Raw genomic sequence first — 19,773 nt, 5'->3', positions numbered from 1 at the left:
ATTTTACCTCTATTTCTCAATATTCAAATATGTTTGTATAGTTCTGCATTGGTCTATATATGGGTATTAATTTTAAAATCCTACACCTTAATTAATGAATACCAGAGGTATGAGTTAGGCTTCAATAACTTACATTAAAAGGACTTTAGTCAGAACTATATTGCTGCTATGTTACATAAAAAAAAAATCATCAGATATTTATACTTAATGAATGCCATCACTTAAAATTCAGTACCATTTTCTTATTATTTAGCTTCTTAGTCTAAGTAAACAAATCTTTATTAAAATAATAGACCTAAAAAAACAAGGCAGTATTGTCAGTTTTGGGACTATTTCTTAGATTAAATATAGATTTTTTTCCAACAAATTCCAGGATAACAGACAAGAGAACATGAAATTTAGAAATAGTCTTTGGATAAATAAATATTAATGAATCATGAGCAGGAATAAATAAAGAAGAAAATAAAATTTTCAAGAAAAAGTTTAAGTAAATTCATGGATGATAATTCTATAAGAGATTAAAAAGAAGTTTTTTCTTGTTCTTTTAGATACAGGGTTTTATTTTTTTATTTTTCACTACTTCAGAAGACCAAATGCACATAATTCTCAACAAATGAGCAGTTATATTTAGCCTTTCTATTAGAACCTTAATAATAACCAGGAAAATAATGGAATGGACAATTAACAGATAGCATTTTATGGGTGGGGAAGAATATTTTGCAGTTGATAAAAGTGAGTTAAAATTGACAGTAAAAGATAGTTTGGCTAGCATTCCCAAAGAGTCCATTGAATTATAAGATTCACTTTGGGGTTCTGAACCAGATGTTCCACTACTGGATTACAGATAGCTTGGTTTGTGACCTAGACCAAGTCACTCAAATTATCTTGAATTTATGTTTTCTGGTTTGTGAAATTAAGGAGTTGGCCCAATGACCTGCATTTCTTTTGGGTGCATCATAACCAAAATGCTATAACTTCTTATCAAGTGACATATGGAACACTAAAGTTTCTAAGTATGTTATGAAGTACTTTCTGCAGTGAGGAAGTACACATGTGTATGAATAGCTATAACAAATAAATTCTCAATAAATACGTGATGATTCTACAAAATGCATTCTAACTTTAACAGATGCTCTCTCATAGTTATCTTAGAGCTAACTATAAACTGTAAAACATTATAAACAATAACAGCAAAGTAAAATCTAGTTCAATAGTTCAGAGTTCTCCAGTCATGCTAATCCAATTGAGTGATGTATCAGTTAAGATCTTATGACTAAGAAAAGGAAAAATGTTTCATTCCTATGGTAAGAGGAAGCTGGATGTCACTAGAAACTTTAGCAAGCTTTATTAGAGGAAGTGCTCTGAGAAAGTTTATTGGACAGAACATAGGTTCATCCATTCTTTCCACAAAGGACTACCTGAGAGACAAGAATGGTGGTTTCTGTCTGGTGGAGGCATTCACTGGACGTTGCCCCTCTTGCCTGAAAAGAAGTGATTATAATTGGGACTTACTTAAAGGAGCGAAAAACAGGTAAGAAATTTTTTTTATTTCAGAAGGAAATGAAAATTACCCCAAAAGGGACATGCGGGTATTTGCACACACTTTAGTTGAAGGGGCAAAATACAGAGGAAAGGAAGACAGAGAAATGGAAGGAGATTTAAAGGAAAAAGAAGCAAACTACTGAAGGAAAGGTTAAACCTAACACAAGAAGGGCACGTGTTAAAGAAGCGATACAAGAGGAAAGAACAAGTCTTTTATCCCACTTAATTGGTGATCAGAAGAAAGAATCTTGTTTTTCCCATCAAACAGAAGTCTTTTTTCAAAGTACAACTAAAAGGTGGCGTCAAAATCCAGAATATGTTGGCTAGTTTAGGCAATGATAAACCAGCCACGGCTGCTCGGCCTGCCCTCCTGGCTCCGGAAGAGCCAGCGCTGCGCATCCTCGCCCGGGGTATCTGCGCCGCCGGGCAGCGCTCTGCGCCGGGCTCTGCGCTCCAGCGGAGACCTTTCCGGGGAGCTTTCCGGCGGGACGCGTTCGTCCAGGCACCGGGGCTGAGCAGGCCGCCCGCCCGGCTGGAGCAAACGACTGACACGCACTGGGAAACTCGGAGGTCCCGGGAAGCGGACTCCGTATTCAGTCCGCCGGGCGCCGCCGCTCCGGCGCCCCCCGACCCCGACCCGGCAGAGGGCGCGAGGGCCGCAGCCCCGGCCAGCCCCCGGTTACTCCGCTCCGTCGGCGGAGGAGGGGGGGGGTGGCGTGCGGGAAGGCGGAGCTGTAGGCAGCCGGCGCGCCCCGAGCCCCGACGGCTGCGATAAACGCTGCATCGGGCTCCGCCTGCGGCGATGCGCGTCTCGGAGGCCCAGAGCGCCGCGTATGGCCAAGCCTCCCTCGCAGACCTTTTCAGCCCATCTCCTAGTCGCCAGGCAGACCAGGTGCCTGAGTCCGCGAGGTGAGTACCCCCGAACAGGAAGGTTCAAAAAACCCGCGCACGCCGAGGCAACCTGGTCGGCCTTGCGAGGCCGGACACGGGGAGCGAGCGCCCAGCCGTTTCTGGTTGGACACCGAGTGGAGCCTGGGTTTACTGTTGTGTTATTAGTTGGGCTCGGTTTCTCGTTTGTTTTTGTTTTTGTTCTGAAATCAGCCAGAGGGATGTTGCTACTGTGGGGTTGATTGGCACCGCGAGGTGCTAAGAACCATCAGATCCTACTGACTGTAGAGTAAAACCACCTGCTCAAAGCGCAGGTAGAGTTGTCTGAGGCTTCCTTTACAAGCTGATAACAGGCATCAGCTTGTTATCTCAACCTAGACTCGGGTGAGATTTCTGGCCCGAAAAGATTAATACCAGAGAGATACCATTTCCTTAAGTCTCCAGTCAAAAAATTGACAGCACCTGGATGGAGACCTTTCTTAGCCAGGTCAACCACTGTTTTCCCTGAAAGACTTACCCCGTTTCCCTACTCCTTCTCTGTAACGGGTCTTCCACCTGACATTGCTGCTACGCAGTGCTCATGCAATTCTGGCTGTTTCTCTCCAAGTCAAGAGTGAAATATAGCTCACAGAAATTAGGGGATATTTCAAAATGAATATGAAGCGATAAAAAAAGAAGCATTTGATATGATATGTCACTTGCTACTACTCAATCACAATAATTAAGTTTGCATCTCATTTGCATAATCTAACAACTTTCTTTGACCTGTTTGCTTTTCTGATGTTTAATAAAAAAATCAAATACTTTTTTTTAATCGCTTCATATTCATTTTGAAATATCCCCTAATTTTTGTAAGCAGTAGATTTCAATTTAGCAAATACCCGTGTGTCTTCTCTGGGACAAGCAATGGTGACAGTAGACACAATTATGAATCAAATACAGCTTCTGCCTTGCAGCAATTCAAAATAAATCCAAAGAATCAGAATATACCCAACAAATCATTAGGTAGTGTGATTCATGGTAATTAATGACACGAGCAAAGTGACTTACATATTTTCTAGCCTATTAAGATGTTTAGAATTATAACCTAAGGTTTTTGCCTTTTTTTAATTGTTACTTTTTAGGATTTCCATAGAAGGCATTATAGAGTAAGTGGGGAAAAGTCAGTAATGTAGGTCTGAGTGCTGGGGTGGACACTAAAAGTTGTGCTGTGCTGTATAGGGAAGTTTGGTGCTAGAGTCCATTCCTACCTGCTTCTAGTATGCCTTCTTGTGCAGGAGAAACTGGAAAGCAAGAACGTTTCCCGTACTCCCTTTCAGCTAGAGTTCTGAATGTAAAATTAGGGTCTGGCAAAGAGATGACTTGCCTGAGATTTCAGAGCAGGGGTGAAGCAGAGGTCATCTCCTTGCTATTTTTGGCTGTTTTCTGTTAAGGAAGATCCGGGAGATGACAGTCTCCAGTCTCCAGAACTGTGAGTGTTGGCAAAGACTTATAGCACAGGTGCGGCGCAGCTCAGCATTGTTGGGTTGATTCACCAGCTCTGTAGTGAGCAAGAGGCAGCTGCTGAGGGAGGCAGTGAACGTCTTCTGTGCTCCCTGTCCAGGCAGCTTCCAGGTCTCAGCTTCTCGGGGTCACAGCTACAAGTGGTGTTCTTATATTCCACAGTCCCTGTGAGACCTCCTGATTGTTCAAAAATAGTACACCCTTTGATTGTTCTGTTACTAATATTCTAGATGCCATTCCTGGAGGCCCAGCCTAGACCCTGTACTTTTAGCCCCTTTAACAGTTTTACTTATTTATTTATTTATTTGCTTGCTTGCTTATTTATTTATTTATTTATTTTTAGTATTTTTCTTAAGTGAGAAGCAGGGAGGCAGAGAGACAGAATCCTGCATACGCCTGACTGGGATCCACCCAGCAAGCCCATTAAGGGACGATGCTCTGTCCATCTGGAGCCTTTGCTCTGTTGCAATTTGAACCATTTTAGCTCCTGAGGCGAAGCCATGGAGCCATCCTTAGCACCCAGGCCAACTTGCTCCAATGGAGCCTTGGTTGCAGGAGGAGAAGAGAGAGACAGAGAGAAGGGAGAGGGGGAGGGGTGGAGAAACAGATGGTCACTTCTCCTGTGTACCCTGACCGGTAATCAAACTCAGGACATCCACACGCTGGGCTGACACTGTACCACTGAGAAACCAGCCAGGGCCATCAACAGTTCATTTAACAGTTAAACAGTTCATTTAATTCCCTGTAAAAAAAAAAAAAAATTGCTTTCTGCTTAAAATACCTGGAGTGGCTTTGGTTTTCTGTTTTCCCTGACTGATTAAGATGTTTGCTGTAAGAGTCACCTACACCTGATATCTTCAGCTTCTTTAGGTGAGAAATGAAAACAGGAGGTTATATCCAGAGGCTGGCAGTGATTTGAATGCCTTCAGTTGGGCTGCGCCTCCTCCAGTTGCCACAGACCGGATGTTTGAGTTTGGCTCTGAAGATATTTGAGTTGTTACCTATAGACTAGATTATCTCTGAAGCTCTTGCTCTACAAGTTTAATGTAAAACATTACTTTGCTTAAAACATTCACAGAAAATGTCCTGCCACTGATTGTTGAATATCTGGTTTATGACCAATTATTTACTAGTCCTCCTTATAATGGATAGGCCACTGACTCTTTGGTCAGCGCACAGATCCCAATGATAAAACAGATTTTTCCTCTGTGTAAAAGGGTTCCTATCTGTTTCATACAAAGTCTAGGAGCATAGTATAGGGGAAATGGAGCTACCTTTGCATTTGTGTAATGAGGGGGGTGTTCTCAGTATTTTGTCATTGCATGTCATACATGTTAAGGAAAGCACACTTCTGACGAGTTCTAAAGAGTTTTTAACAGCCTTATAAAGTTATTAAGTATATCTTGTCAATATAATAAAAGCTCTTTGCCTTTCTAGAAATCCACTTTTTAAATTTATTTTTATGTGGTTTATATAAAGAAGTAGAAGGTTTGAATTTACCAGTGTCCCTTATCTGTGCTGTTCAGTACAGTATGTGCATTCTCAAGGAAAAGCTTATAGTACAAGGAAGAATAAGCCATGGGAAGACTCCATGGAGACTCTGATAATGTACCTAGTACTGCTTTAAGATTGTCTGTGACACAGGCTTTATCAGCACTGCACAGATGAAGAAACTTATTCAGTCTGGTTAACTTGGCCAAAATGGATCGTTTAAGGATACGAGGCAGTATCACAGGATTTACACTCAAGAGTTTTTACTCAATTATCCTCTCACTACTCCACATCTTGAACATGATACTGTAATTAATATAGCCATGCACGGAAGTTCCTACATGCACTTTCCTTTTCGCCTTCATCTTTTCATCATATGGTGCCTCTGCCTATAATGGTCTTGATTTTATTTACAAGAATAAGTCATCTTTCAAGGTTTTATTCAAGTATCTCTTGACCCCAGTCAAGCAAGGCAATACCTCCTCTCCCTAGTTTAACTCCATGCCTACACTTCGCACCTCATAATTATATTACCTGAAGGTAATGCTAGCCGCTATAGCAGGTGAACTCCAAAATCTCCATAACAATACAGTGGAAGCTTATTTCTCTCTCAGGTAAAGCCTGTTTCTCACTCGTAATGGTGTTCACCTGGTGGCCTTCTATTCAGTGATGCAGGAACCCAAGTTCAATGTATATTTTAGGGCTTTGCCATCGCCTACGACCTTAGAATCCTTAGTTTCCAGGAAATGTCAGGAAAAGAGAAGGTATGTGGAGGATTGCATGAGAGGTTTCTTACAGGTGAGGAGTGGAAGTAGCGTACATTAGTTATGCCCATGTCCTATTGGCCAGACGTCACTCACATGCCACGCTGAACTTCAAGGGATGCTGAGAAGTGTCAGCTACTTGTGTGCCCAGGCAGCAGAGGAAACTAGTTTGGTGAAGACATGTCAGTCTCGATCACTCTCTTAAAGAAGAGAGGCTGCATCTCAGTTATATTTGTATCCCTTGTGCCTTATGTACCGTAGAAACCCAGTGAAAGTGATGAACTTTACTGATTGTGAAGGGGTGTGGTTGCTATCTCATGTGCCTAAAATAGAAAATTACCACATATCATTATGGTTGGTTGAGGAATCATCTACTATTCTCTGACTAGATGGCAACCCATCACTTTTGAATTTCAGCACAAGGGCTAGAACTTGGCAAGAAGTTAATAGAGGTTTGTTGAATGAATGAATGAATGAATGAGTCCTCAGAAAAAAGGAGGAACAGAGTTAGTTATCATTGAGTTAGGAAATACTAATTGAGAAGATGACATTTGAATTAGATTTTTTTTTTTTTAATTAGGTGAGAGGCAGGGAGGCAGAGAGACAGACTCCCACATGCCTGACTGGAATCCACCCGAAAAGCCCCCTACTGGGAGATACTCTGCCTGTCTGGGGCACTGCTCAGTTGCTTGGCAACCAAGCTATTCTAGTGCTTTAGGCAAGGCCATGGAGCCATCCTCAGTGCCAGGGGCCAACTTGCTCAAACCATTTGAGCCATGGCTGCTGGAGGAGAAAAGAGAGAGAGAAGGGGAAGGGGGGTAGAGAAACAGATGGTTGCTCCTTCTGTGTGCCCTGACCAGGAATCAAACCCAGGACTTCCACACGCTGGGGTGATGCTCTACCACTGAGCCAACTGACCAGGACCTGAATTAGATCTTGAATGACTAGTACAATTTTACCTAATAGAGAAAGCAAAAAATGAAACTATAGGCAGCATTGGTAATACTGTTTTGTTTTTGTTTTCTTTGTTACTTGAGTAGAAATTTGGAAAATAGGCCCTGACCGGTTTGCTCAGTGGTAGAGTGTCGGCCCACGTGTGGATGTCCTGTATTCAATTCCAGGTCAGGGCACACAGGAGAAGCACCCATCTGCTTCTCCATCCCTCCCTCCTCACTTTCTCTCTCTCTTCTCCTCCCTCATCCATGGCTTTATTGGAGCGAGTTGGCCCCAGGTGCTGAGGATGGCTCCATTGCCTCCGCTTCAGGTGCTAAGAAAAAGCTCAGTTTCAGAGCAATGCCCCAGATGGGCAGAGCATCGCTCTGTAGGGGGCTTGCCAGGTGGATCCTGGTCGAGGTGCTAGCAGGGGTCAGTCTCTGCCTCCCCTCCTCTCACTTAATTTAAAAAAAGAAGAAGAAATTTGGGAAATAATCAAATGCCTAGAAGCTCAACTTTTTTTTTCATTCAGTATTTAAATATTACAACTGAACTTCAAGGATAAGGGAGAGAAATTATGTAACTTTACCATCTATATAATCTATTTTGACTAAAGTATGACACTAAAACCTTTGGCAATGACCTGTGGTGGCGCAGTGGATAAAGTGTCAACCTGAAAATGCTGAGGTTGCCTGTTCAAAACCCTGGGCTTGCCTGGTCAAGGCACATATGGAATCGATGCTTCCTGCTCCTCCCCCCTTCTCTCTCTCTCTCTCTCTCTCTCTCTTTCTTTCTCTCTCCCCCCTCTCTATAATGAATAAATAAAATCTTTAAAAAAAAAAAAACCTTTGGCAATAAAATGTTATTTTCTGGACTTTTTTGAGAGTTATCAGAACAAAGATAGTGTTCTGACTGTTCATATTCTATGAAGATTTTGCACCATGTCAGATAGCTAGGGGGACTGGTAAGCCAGAATTTCCTTGTCATCACTCCTCATCGTATCTTCGCAGAGTTCTGGCTGTGCCTCAAAATCACCTGTTGACCTGTTGTGTTGGTTAAGCTGCTTTTGGCAGCAAGTAACAGGATATTTGGCCAAAATTGCTTTAAAAATACAAGTTTACTTTTCTCATGCAACAACATGTCTGAAAGTAAGTGGATCCAGGGTTTGTTCGGTAGCCTATTGCTATCAGGATCTAGGTTGCTTTCTATGATCTAATTTTGACTTTTTCTTCATGAGTAAATGATGATTCTAGAGGTCCAAGAAACACAGTCCCCATCCACAGCTCCACACATCCCCCAGCTCCCCCCAAACACAAGGGCCTTTAAAGACATAAAGAGGAGAGAATTTTCCCTTTGCCTCTTTTTATTAGGAAGGAAAATAGCCTTGCAAGAGCTGAATCATGCTTAGCCTTAAATGAACAGCGGGCAAAGAGGAATGGTATTACAAAGACTGATATGGACCAGTCATGATTTATCCCTGGGAGTGGCGAAGGGACACACTGGCATACCAGAGCAGCGGCATTTAAGCACTAAATCTTTGTCTGCCCCATTTGGGGAGATTCAATTTCTGGAGATTCTGAATTTAGTAGGCAAAGAAATAATATTTTAAACTTACAATTAAATACATTTGCCCTGTATGAGGAGAGAGATTAGAAAGAAAAGAAACCAGTATGGAAGTATTGAGTCCTTTCTTACCTAGAGGTAACACATTTTGGGGGTTCTTTTTTTAGTGAGAAAGAGAGAGAGAGAGAGAGAGAGAGAGAGAAAGGAAAGAAGAGAAACATCAACTTGTAGTTGGCAGCACTTTAATTGTCCATTGATTGCTTCTCATGGTGCCTTAATGGGGAGGGGGCTCCAGCCTAGCCAGTGACCCCTTTCTCAAGCCAGCAACCTTGGGTTCAAACCAATGACCATGAGATCATGTTGATGATCCCATACTCAAGCTAGCGACCCTGCACTCAAGCTGGTGAGCCCAAACTCAAGCCAGATGAGTCACGCTCAAGCCAGCGACCTCAGGGTTTCGAACCTGGGACCTCAGCATCCCAGGTCGATGCTCTATCCATTGTGCCACCACTGGTCAGGCAGGGTAATATTCTTTTATTCATATCTCATTACATAGTGTTTTACTATATGATAATTCAACCAAGTTACTGTACCAATTAAACAAATAAAATACCAATTTTCCTTTGATAACTTGGTTGCATGTGGTTGGCACACCTAAAACTTACAATAACATAGTTCTCATTCAGGGAAACATTCTTAGTCATTTCGGTAATTTTATTGTCAAGGAAACTTTTAGTCCTTCTCTTTGCTTGATCTAAATTCCTCACTGCTGGGTAGGGTTCTACGGTATTTGGGAAATGAACATTAGATCAGAGTTGATTAGTAGAGTGCAGAAACTAAAAGGGGTGTATATATTCTGCATAGAAATACTATATGAGAGTGAGAACCTGCACTTTCAATGCATGAATGGATGAGCGCCAAAGGTAGGATATTTCTAAGAGTATTTAATAAACATGTGTGAAGATACTCCTTCCAATGCATGAAGCCAGCACATGGGGTACTCCAACAATCTATGTGAATTCTCAATAAGCCCATCCCATTAAATGTCAATCGGTCTATCTCACAGACAGAAAATAACAGAAATAACTGGCCTTTACCCAGGTGATGATCTTTCAGCAGGAATTCAGTTGATAGCAATAGGCATATTTTACTTGACCATGGACATTTTACTTGACCATGGACCATTACTTGACCAAAGAGCCTGTGGACATTTGCAAATCAGTAGTTCTTTTATTTCCTCTGGAATATTACAGAAAGCACTTTTAAACATTTAGATCACTGAGATAACTTAAAAACAAGAAGGATGATTTAACAAACATCTCTCTGTATAGGATCGCATATTTGCAGAAGTGGTTTTCAAAGCGTGCTTCATGTGTCAGGAGGAAGAGTGGTGAGTGAACAGGGTTCCTGCGCTCCGCCTTTACCTGTCACATTTGTTGGACTTCAGGATAAGGTTTTATTTGATAAAAGTTTTGGCTTAAAAACTGTTTGAGAACTTCTACTGTAGAAGATTCTAGGCAGTTCCCCATCTCCTCTGAGAATACAACACCAAAAAAAAAAAAAAAAAATGACTTTAAATTGTGGCTAGTGAGATTAAATTATGTAAAATCCAATGACCAGATTCTGTCTATGAAAAATATTATCACTAAGGAAAGCTGGATAGTTTTCTATTCTCTAAAGCTGTAAGAATCACACCATTCTTTTTAATGATTTTAAATTACATAAGAAAATCTGATCATAAGAGTCATAATACAGAAATACAGAGATTGAAAGTGAGAATATAGAGAATAAAAACCACCCCAATTCCATTTCCCTGCCCAAAGACAACTACTGTTAACAGACTTTTTTTCTATGTGCCTAAATATACATACACAGGACTGCTCATGTTCTTGATGTGTATTCTTGATCTGAAGTTTTCTCTCAAGTTTGGAGGAAAAACTAAGGAGACTGTTCCTTTGGGGTCCACAGCTCTGTGATTTTAATGGCATATGTCCTAATATTGGAAAATAAAGCTTAAATTAAGCCAACAGTTTCTAAGTGTGTGGAGTTCTGTAGGAGACTGTTTTCTGAGAGTGCTAAAGAGAAGCATGAGTAGTGAACGGCCATTGCAAATGTTTTTTTAAAAAACTCTTGACCTGCTCACCTGCAAACAAGTATGCAATAGCAATAGTTGTAACGGCTGTGTCTGTTGGCTTACATCAAACCTCATTCTTTTGTTGAAATCTATATTTGAGTCACAGAAGTTTGATTGAGTTCACATTATTTACTGAATTTATGAAATTTATACATTTTACCATTTGACACAGGATAACTTTTTCCCTAATATGGTTTACGGGTTCTACAGGTATAAATAATGCAATATATTTTGGTTGAAAAGCAAAAAAGAAAAAGAAAAAAAAAAGAAACCGGAAAGAATGATTGCTTCTGTTAATAGATTCTTTTTAGTGTTTACCTAAATTGTACCTTACCGTACAATTGGTTTTCAATATAATTTTCTGATATACAAAAATCTCTCAAAGCATCTCATTTTAATTGAGAGTTTTATAAAGAAAAGCACCTTAATTTGTAGATTCTTAAAGCATATTTAAGTGGCAAGTTGTCACTTAGCTGGTTTTTCAGAATACTGAAACAATATTGTCATGAGAAGAGAATAAAGTTCTATTTCTCTTCATTTTGTTATGAATGTTGTGCAACTTAAATGGATTAGTAATTTTTTGTTTCTAATGAACTCTGTAACATTCATAACAATGGGAAACAGTAAAGCTAAAATAATACAAGGTAGAAAATAAAAATATATTTGCTTGTGTTTTCAAACTTATAATTAACTGAGTACACATGGGTGGGATTTTATTTTTTTAACTTTTTTTATTCAGTTTTTAGAGAAGAGAGAGAGAGAGAGAAGGAAAGGCAGAGAAACAGGAAGCATCAACTCCCATATGTTCCTTGTCCAGGCAAGCCCAGTGTTTCGAACCAGCAACCTCAGCGTTCCAGGTTGAAGCTTTATTCACTGCACCACCACAGGTCAGGCCCTCAGGAGTGGGATATTAAATAAAATATTACAGCAAAAACTAAAAAATACAATGCAGTGATTTAGTAAAAGTTACATGAAGTCAAAAATATAAATTAAATAAACATTCCATTCCACAAATTTTTATACAGTTTTACTGTGAGCCATAGCTAATAATTGCTGTTGAAAATGTTACTTAGCTTTTCTAGGCTTCAATTTTCTCATTTGAATATTAAAAGAGAATAGTCTAGGTCTTTCTGAAGCCTTTTTCAACTTTTATTCTGTTAATCTATGATTCTTAGGTACTTGAAAACCATCTATTTTCTCCATAATTTCTGACTTTAATTTTTCCTTCCCAGCCACCTACATCTCAGATCAATTCTCTCCCCAAATTTTATTGTTATGTAATTGATATATAACATTAAATTAGTTTGTGTGTACGTATAATAATCTGATACTATGTATATATTGTGAGACGATTAGCACAATAAATTTAGTTAACATCTATCATCTCACATAGTTGCAACTTTTTTTTCTTATGGTGAGAGCTTTTAAGTCAAATCAGTTCTGTTTGTTTGTTTGTTTGTTTGTTTTTTGATTAATAAGAGAGACAGACAGACTCCCGTATGCACCCGACCGGGATCCACCCGGCACGCCCACCAGGGGCGAAGCTCTGCCCACCAGGGGGCGATGCTCTGCCCCTCCGGGGCGTCGCTCTGCCAGGACCAGAGCCACTCTAAAGCCTGGGACAGAGGCCAAGGAGCCATCCCCAGCGCCTGGGCCATCTTTGCTCCAATGGAGCCTTGGCTGTGGGAGGGGAAGAGAGAGACAGAGAGGAAGGAGGGGGGGGTGGAGAAGCAAATGGGCGCTTCTCCTATGTGCCCTGGCCGGGAATCGAACCCGGGTCCCCCACACGCCAGGCCAATGCTCTACCGCTAAGCCAACGGGCCAGAGCCCAAATCAGTTCTTAACTGAGTTCTTGAACCTTCTCTGAGACCAAAGATTTTAAAAGGTTTCCATGAACACAATGAAAAAATAATTACGGTGCATAAACTATAGTATTTTATTTAAACCAGCATTGTTGAAAAACAAAGCATTTCACTTATATTAATTTTCTGGATTACTGACACCAATTTTTTTTAAGAGATGAGAAGCATCCACTTCTAGTTGCATCACTCTGGTTGTTCATTGCTTGCTTCTCATATATGCCTTGACTGGAGTCTCAAGCCGAGCCAATGACCCCTTGCTCAATCCAGTGACCTTGAGCTTCAAGTTAGCAATCTTGGGATCATGTCATTGATCTTACTTTCAAGCTGGTGACCTCAGGGTTTTGAACTGGGGCTTTCAGTTCAATTGTCCCAGGTCAATGTTCTATCCACTGTGCCATCACTGATCAGGCACTGGCACCTATTTTATTGAATACCAATTTTTTATTTTCATATTCTCTTCAAAGAAAATCTCTCAACTGCACTTTATATTTTAATGCCTTTTAAAACAAAATATTTTCATATCAATTTTTTCTTTTTATTTTCTTGAATATGTAAAATCACCTTTCTAAATATCTGTTATTAGACAGGGGATCTTTCATGGACAATTCAGGTATGAAGGTTGTTGCTAAGGGTTCATGTGGTCACAAGTGACAGAAACCCAACTCCAACTGGTAAGGAAGTTATCGGCTCACCTAACTGAAACAGGTGCTTCCAGGTTTACCAACAATGTGGTTATTAATTGGGAGTTATCTCTTTCTCCCTTTCCATATTAATAATCTACTTTGCTCGGTAGTGATTTTATTCTTGGAAAAGTTTTCCTTGTATGTCACAAGGACTGTCAACAGCAAGTCTAAAGCTTAGCGCCCCAACAGAAAGAAAGCTCTCTTCCAGTGGTTCTAGTACATAGCTTCAAGCTGATTCTCATTGGTGAGGTATGGGACACATGTTCATGGTGGCAACAGTCAATGCACTTTGGAAAGAGTTCTGTCATTGGCCAGGCCTGTCTCATCCCTGGAGCATTGGTGGAGGTGAGGATGACAGTCTCACATGAACCCCCTGGAGGGGGAATAGGGAAGGCAGTGATTCCACAAGGGAAAGTAAGTGTGCTGTTTCCAGAAAAAGGGGTGAGGGTGGGAAGAAGGGTGGGAAATGCTTGTCAAGCCAAAACTACAAATATCCCCTATGGAAAAGATATCTGTCCCCACAATTTTAGCCTTGAATTGCTGTCTTTTCTGTCTCTCACTGTCAGCGGTCACTCATGCTGCTGTCAGTTTGCCTCTATCACATCTCTTCCTACATTTTAATGTATAATATCTCCAAATGTTTGGAAACCAAATAGGCAAAGTCATTAGAATGGTTTTCAAAATAAAGAGTTAATGGACTCTGAGGTGAGGCCTCAAGTGCCTTTCTATGAGTAAAAAGTATGAATTTTCTACTTTTTAATAAATTTCATGACATTTCTTATGATTCTGCAGAGGTTATTTTTGCATATTTTCTGATTTTTTTTTTTTAGCCAAAACTGCCTTCTTTTTTGTGTGTGTGAGAGTCAGTGAGAGGGACAGATAGACAGATAGGGACAGACAGACAGGAAGGGAGAGAGATGAGAAATATCAGCTCTCCATGGTGGCTCCTTAGTTGTTCATTGATTGATTTCTCATATGTGTCCTGACTGGGGGGCTACAACAGACCGAGTGATCCCTTGCTCGAGCCAGCGATCTTGGGCTCAAGCTGGTGAGCCCTGCTCAAACCAGATAAGCCTGCATTCAAGCTGGCAACCTTGGGGTCTCAAACCTGGGTCCTCCGCGTCCCAGTCCAATGCCCTATCTACTGCATCACTGCCTGTTCAAAACTGCCTTCTTAATAGAGAATATGCTATTGTAATTTCAAGACCCAATGAACATGAACATTAGACGAGCATGGTTGCTTTAAGGAAAAGTTACATTTTTGTGATTTTTCCTAAATTTCAGTGGTTTTCTGAAGTGAGACCAGTGGTATAAATGTTCTTTTGGAAATGGAAACATAATAAAATAACCAGAGCTAAATAATTAGTTGTAAGTTGTTTTTCTGGACTCATTAAAATACTGATATTTTATATTACCTTCTCCTTGCAGTACCTTCTAATATCAAATAAGTACTTTGGCTTCCGTGGTGGAGGTTACAGGGAAATGGGGAAAGTTTTGTTGGAACACAAAACTGTGTGAATGCCTACAGATAGCATATACTGTGCAACATTCCAGGTTTTGATTGTTGATGTTAAAAAGAACCACAATGATATTAATAAAACAACATTTTAAAGCTTCATTTTAGCCAGTTGTTTGTGTCTACTAGAAATAATCATTTATACTGGTTGGCTATTTTAAAATAATCTTCACAAGTGGCAGAATTGGTTGATTTGGGGGAATTTCCTAAAAGAGATGATTTTGATGAAACTGCCCAAGTGTTTTTGTGTAATTCTTCTAATGAAAAAGGTGGATGTCAGTGGTGAGTGTTATATTTATCTAACAAAAAGTTAACTTTGAAAGAAAAAGCATGATAAAGAAAATCAATGGGATTAAGTAGTAAATTCTTCAAGACTAGTGAGAACTTGTCCTGCTTAATAGGAAAGCAAAAAGATTCTTAGAGAGTTATGATCATTAGAAAGAAGGCATGTGAGTGGCTGGTAACCAGTGGTAATCAATGCTTACCATATGCACGGTTAGAACTACTCTAGCCTCCATTGTATAGATGAGGAATTAGTTACCAAGAGGCTAAGCAATTTGGTGTATGATGAAGCTGAACTTCAGGCCCAGGTTTGTCCAATCCCTGAGCCCACAGCCTTTGAATAGTGGTGTAAACAATTACCTCAAAGCTTGGCAGTCAAGAGAAAGCAGTCAATGAACAACGAAGGTGCAGCAAGGAAGAATTGATGCTTCTCAACTCTCTCCCTTCCTGTCTGTCTGTCCCTATCTGTCTCTCTCTCTCTCTCTCTCTCTCTCTCTCTGTCACAAAAAAACCAAAACTTGGCTGTCAAGACTGATGCAGCAGCTGAAGGACATCAAGGAACCAGCTCCTCCCGTTTTGCTTATCTACTATCTTTTGTATAGGACCTTTTCCTGTCTTGTTTGAAAGATGGCTGCTGGCCCTCCAGGTAGTGTATCTACATTCTAGGAAGAAGAAAGGGAAATATTAGAGAGCAAAGAGTAAACAGTATGATCCTTGAAAGCTTTGCCTTATTGTTTGGAAATAAAAGTTTCCCCACAGTGGATCCCAAATATAGATCCTTACATAGATCCCAAATATAGGTCAGTGTGACACATGACCACTCTGTCAGCAAAATGGCTAAGAGTTGGAGTTTTTCGCTCTCAACCCATATAGCATAGGAAGCCTAGGGCAGTGGTCTGCAAACTCATTAGTCAACAGAGCCAAATATCAACAGTACAACGATTGAAATTTCTTTTGAGAACCAAATTTTTTAAACTTAAACTATATAGGTAGGTACATTCCTTATTGAGGTAGCGCCTGCACGTGGTATTTTGTGGGAGAGCCACACTCAAGGGGCCAAAGAGCCGCACGTGGCTCGTGAGCCGCAGTTTGCCAACTAGGGGGGAAGGGATTGAAGTGGGTGTTTATGTTGCTCAGTCATAGAGGTTTTTTACTTACTGTGTATAACTTTATTTTTTTCTGGCATACCATAAACCTATAGAGAACAAAGACTGTGTTTTGGTATCTGGATTGCTCACACTAATGAGCAAATGACAACCATAGTAATACTTAATACAATGTCTAAGTCATTGTGGCTACTCAAATCAATGTTGTTTTATTTTTTTAACTTTAATTTAGAAATAACAACCAGGTAAGAATTAGTGACTCTAGTTTCTCTGAAAATGATGGAAGCCATAGATTTCTCTCTGGTGACTCATTTCCTCATATCAACATTGGAAAATTACCTGAGCTTTTCTGCTTCATTGAATTTGCCCATTAGAAAAGACAATTTAATGGTAGAATTACTTGGAATATTTGAAGTATAAGTCACAAAAACACGGTGGAAAAGAAATCATAGGAAAATATCATGGTCACCTGACCTGTGGTGATACAGTGGATGAAACTTTGACCTGTAATGCTGAGGTCACTGGTTCAAATCCCTGGGCTTGTCCAGTCATGGCACATATGACAAGCAATCAATGAGCAACTGAAGTGAAGCAACTATGAATTGATACTTATCACTCCACCCCCCCCCCTTTTCTGTAAAATCGATAACTTTTTTTTTAAAGTATGATGCTAAGTAAAGGCTTTCTCAAAAGAGGTAAAAATGTAGGTAAAAAATAGGATATGATATTGTAATCAAAGAAAAGATAAGCAATTGAAAACTAAGAATAGTCTCATTTAAAATATTTTAGCAACCTCAGAGTTCTAAGGGAAAAAATAAATACAATTCATTTAAATTGTTCAAATTGCTGTATAATTTATTTGTTTAAATCTCAGATTGCTGTTCTATATCTATACTTTTTCTCCTTCAAAACAGATCTTGTCATCCCTCTATCATCTTATTTTTAATTATAAATCATGGAGAATGAAGATAAAACAATTGAACATGAAGATTTGGAACCATCCTCAAGTGTGAACCAAACAGCCTCTACGTGTCAAGAAACACAGGTAAATCTGTGATCAAATGAAGTGCATTCCAACTGTTGCCTTCAGGAAAGGACTGTATATTTCCAAATCTATAATAGAACTGTCTTCTTTCCATTCTGTGTCACTCAGTTAACAATTTTCCCTATTCTTTGTCCCTAAACTTGTATAGTCCAAGGTAGGTGTGACTACCAGTTTTGCCTGATAGTCACTAGCAGCTGGCCCAAAATGAAGCTAGAAAAATAAAGAGCCTGTGGAATGCTTTGTGTTTCTGGCCTAACCCTTAGTATGGTATTTTTATTGCTTAAATTCAGGTAGATGAATGAATGTGAATTGGTTTTCACCACAGGTAGTTATCTTTTCCTGAACCACTTTTATGTATTTACCTTGAATCATATCTTAAATAGGCTAATTTTTAATCCCAGTATTATAAAACAATGAAGTTTTATGTGACTCAAGCATGCATAATGATACAAATACTGACTCAATGGTAATTATGCCCAATATATATAGTTCCAAGTATTAGCTGATTAGCTAATAATAAAGCCATGCATTTTCCTGGTAAGTGTTAGCCTTGATTCTAATAATGGAAATTTGATTTATGATGTGATGGCTCAGTGACTGAAAAAAATGTTTAGCAAATATAAAGTTGTAAGGATTTTTTTAATTGTTTTAAACACAGGAAGAAACAGTTATGAACCTCAAAGGTATAGATGGAAACGAACCAATAAAAGGAAGTAACCTTTCGAATAACAATGAAGAAAGGCTACAAGAAACACCAACTGAATCAAATTGTTTACGAAGACTAAGACAAACATTTGCTTGCCCTCCACATGGCTTACTGGCTAAAGTAACAACAAATGGTATGTAAATGGTATAGATGGGTTCAGAAACAGTAGGTAAAAGGCAAAGTTGTTTTATAATGGGAGATCCTAAAATAATAGTGTATAAAGAACAAAAAGAAGTTTACTTCTCTCTCACATCAAAACTACTAAGTGAACAATTTGCAAGGATATGTTGCTCTAATCCATATAGTCATTCAGGCGCCCAGGCCGAAGAGCTCCACCATTTTGACACCAGACTTCCCAGAGCGCTGTGGTCACCACCATTCCAGATGCCAGGATGAGGAAAAGAGCAGGAATCAAGGACCTTTTCCTTTTCTGTATCTGAGTTATTTCACAGGATTATGTTAGGGTGCTCCAATGAGAAAAGTAATTGAGAAATTGCTTCTAAACAGAAAAGCACTACATAATGTTATTACTGTTAGTTAATGCAAGCAATGTCTGAGTAAACACAGCTCAGTTTATACTTCCAAATGAATCATACCATTTTATAAGTAAGAATCTTGGTTTGCAATTCAATTTATTCCAATAAAGCTATTATTACTTAAAATATTTGGGGGATTTTTGTTTGCAAATTTATCACAGCATGATTTTGAATATTGTTTAGATTGAGATATATTTGTCTTTTAGAAATGGATTTGGTTTTTAGAGGCAGCCAAACATTATTCTGATATCAACTTGATGAATAAATGAATGTTCAAATTGAGTAATGCTGTTTTTTGTTCAAAAAAGGACGTGTCTGTGTTTGTATGTATGTGCGCATGTCATATATATTGGAAGATGTGTAGTATAGTAGGAAAAAGGAAAAGAGGTTTGAAAATTGCCTATAAAGGAAAATATAAAGACAATTTCAAAAATTGTGTTGAGAAATGACAGCATCATTGAAATAGATATATTGCCTCCCAAAGTAAATATGTCAAAGAATATAGCATATTTGATATAGCAGTTATGTTCATTGAAAAATCAGACACTTTTTTTTAGTTGTATTTCATTTGGGATCTCTGAAAGACATTTTTTATTATTCTCAACTGAGGCATTTAATACCAATATAATACATCTTACTTGAGGCTCTAGATATTTGTTTTCAATGAAATTAGGTATATTTCTAAACTAGCATGAGGAAAAAATCTCATTTAAAACACATAGAGAAAACCATGTTCCAAAATATATACTATTAATTTGACTACAGATAATTTAATACCTTTTCTGTCCTTTTTATTATTTTTTAAACTTGTGCAGTTTATCTTATGGCACATTTCTGGTTAAAACATTTACAGTAAAACAGATACAGATTGACATAAGGAAAGGGTATAAATTAATGATGTGATTTTGAGAACCATTTTCTTTATTCTAAAATCATTATTCAGAGAGGTGCCAGAGAAACATGACTCAGTGTGTAAACACATCTTCACTAGTTTGCCCGTGCTTCTATTCCTGAGGCTACAAGACTGCCTTCTTTCCTATATGACTTCCTGTGCCCATTCAGTATACGAGGTATTCTTCTTAAGAAATAAATGTTACACGTGAATACACAGTTTTCCAAAATCATAAATGAGAAGTAAATTATTAACTGAATTAAATGTGCTTTAGGGGAACCTTATAAATGTACATTTGCTATGTATTTAGAACTGAATTTTGAATAT

At 39.1% G+C, this 19,773-nt stretch overlaps 1 protein-coding gene across 1 annotated transcript in view; it reads left to right on the top strand.

Moving 5' to 3' along the window:
* Nucleotides 1-1,391: 1,391 nt before the first annotated feature.
* The window catches only part of SLC9B2 (solute carrier family 9 member B2), a 61,476-nt gene continuing 43,094 nt past the window's right edge, over nucleotides 1,392-19,773 (top strand). The window contains exons 1-3 of the mRNA XM_066385102.1: nucleotides 1,392-1,531; nucleotides 17,182-17,312; nucleotides 17,971-18,151. Coding sequence (XP_066241199.1) covers nucleotides 17,223-17,312; nucleotides 17,971-18,151 — 271 coding nt within the window. The 5' untranslated portion in view covers nucleotides 1,392-1,531; nucleotides 17,182-17,222. The remainder of the gene's footprint in view (nucleotides 1,532-17,181; nucleotides 17,313-17,970; nucleotides 18,152-19,773) is intronic.

The sequence above is a fragment of the Saccopteryx leptura genome, chromosome 5 (genome assembly GCF_036850995.1).
Source record: "Saccopteryx leptura isolate mSacLep1 chromosome 5, mSacLep1_pri_phased_curated, whole genome shotgun sequence".
NCBI classification, from domain to species: Eukaryota; Metazoa; Chordata; class Mammalia; order Chiroptera; family Emballonuridae; genus Saccopteryx; species Saccopteryx leptura.
The sequence above is the reverse complement of the archived record's forward strand: the minus strand, read 5'-3'. Positions and strand labels throughout refer to the sequence as shown.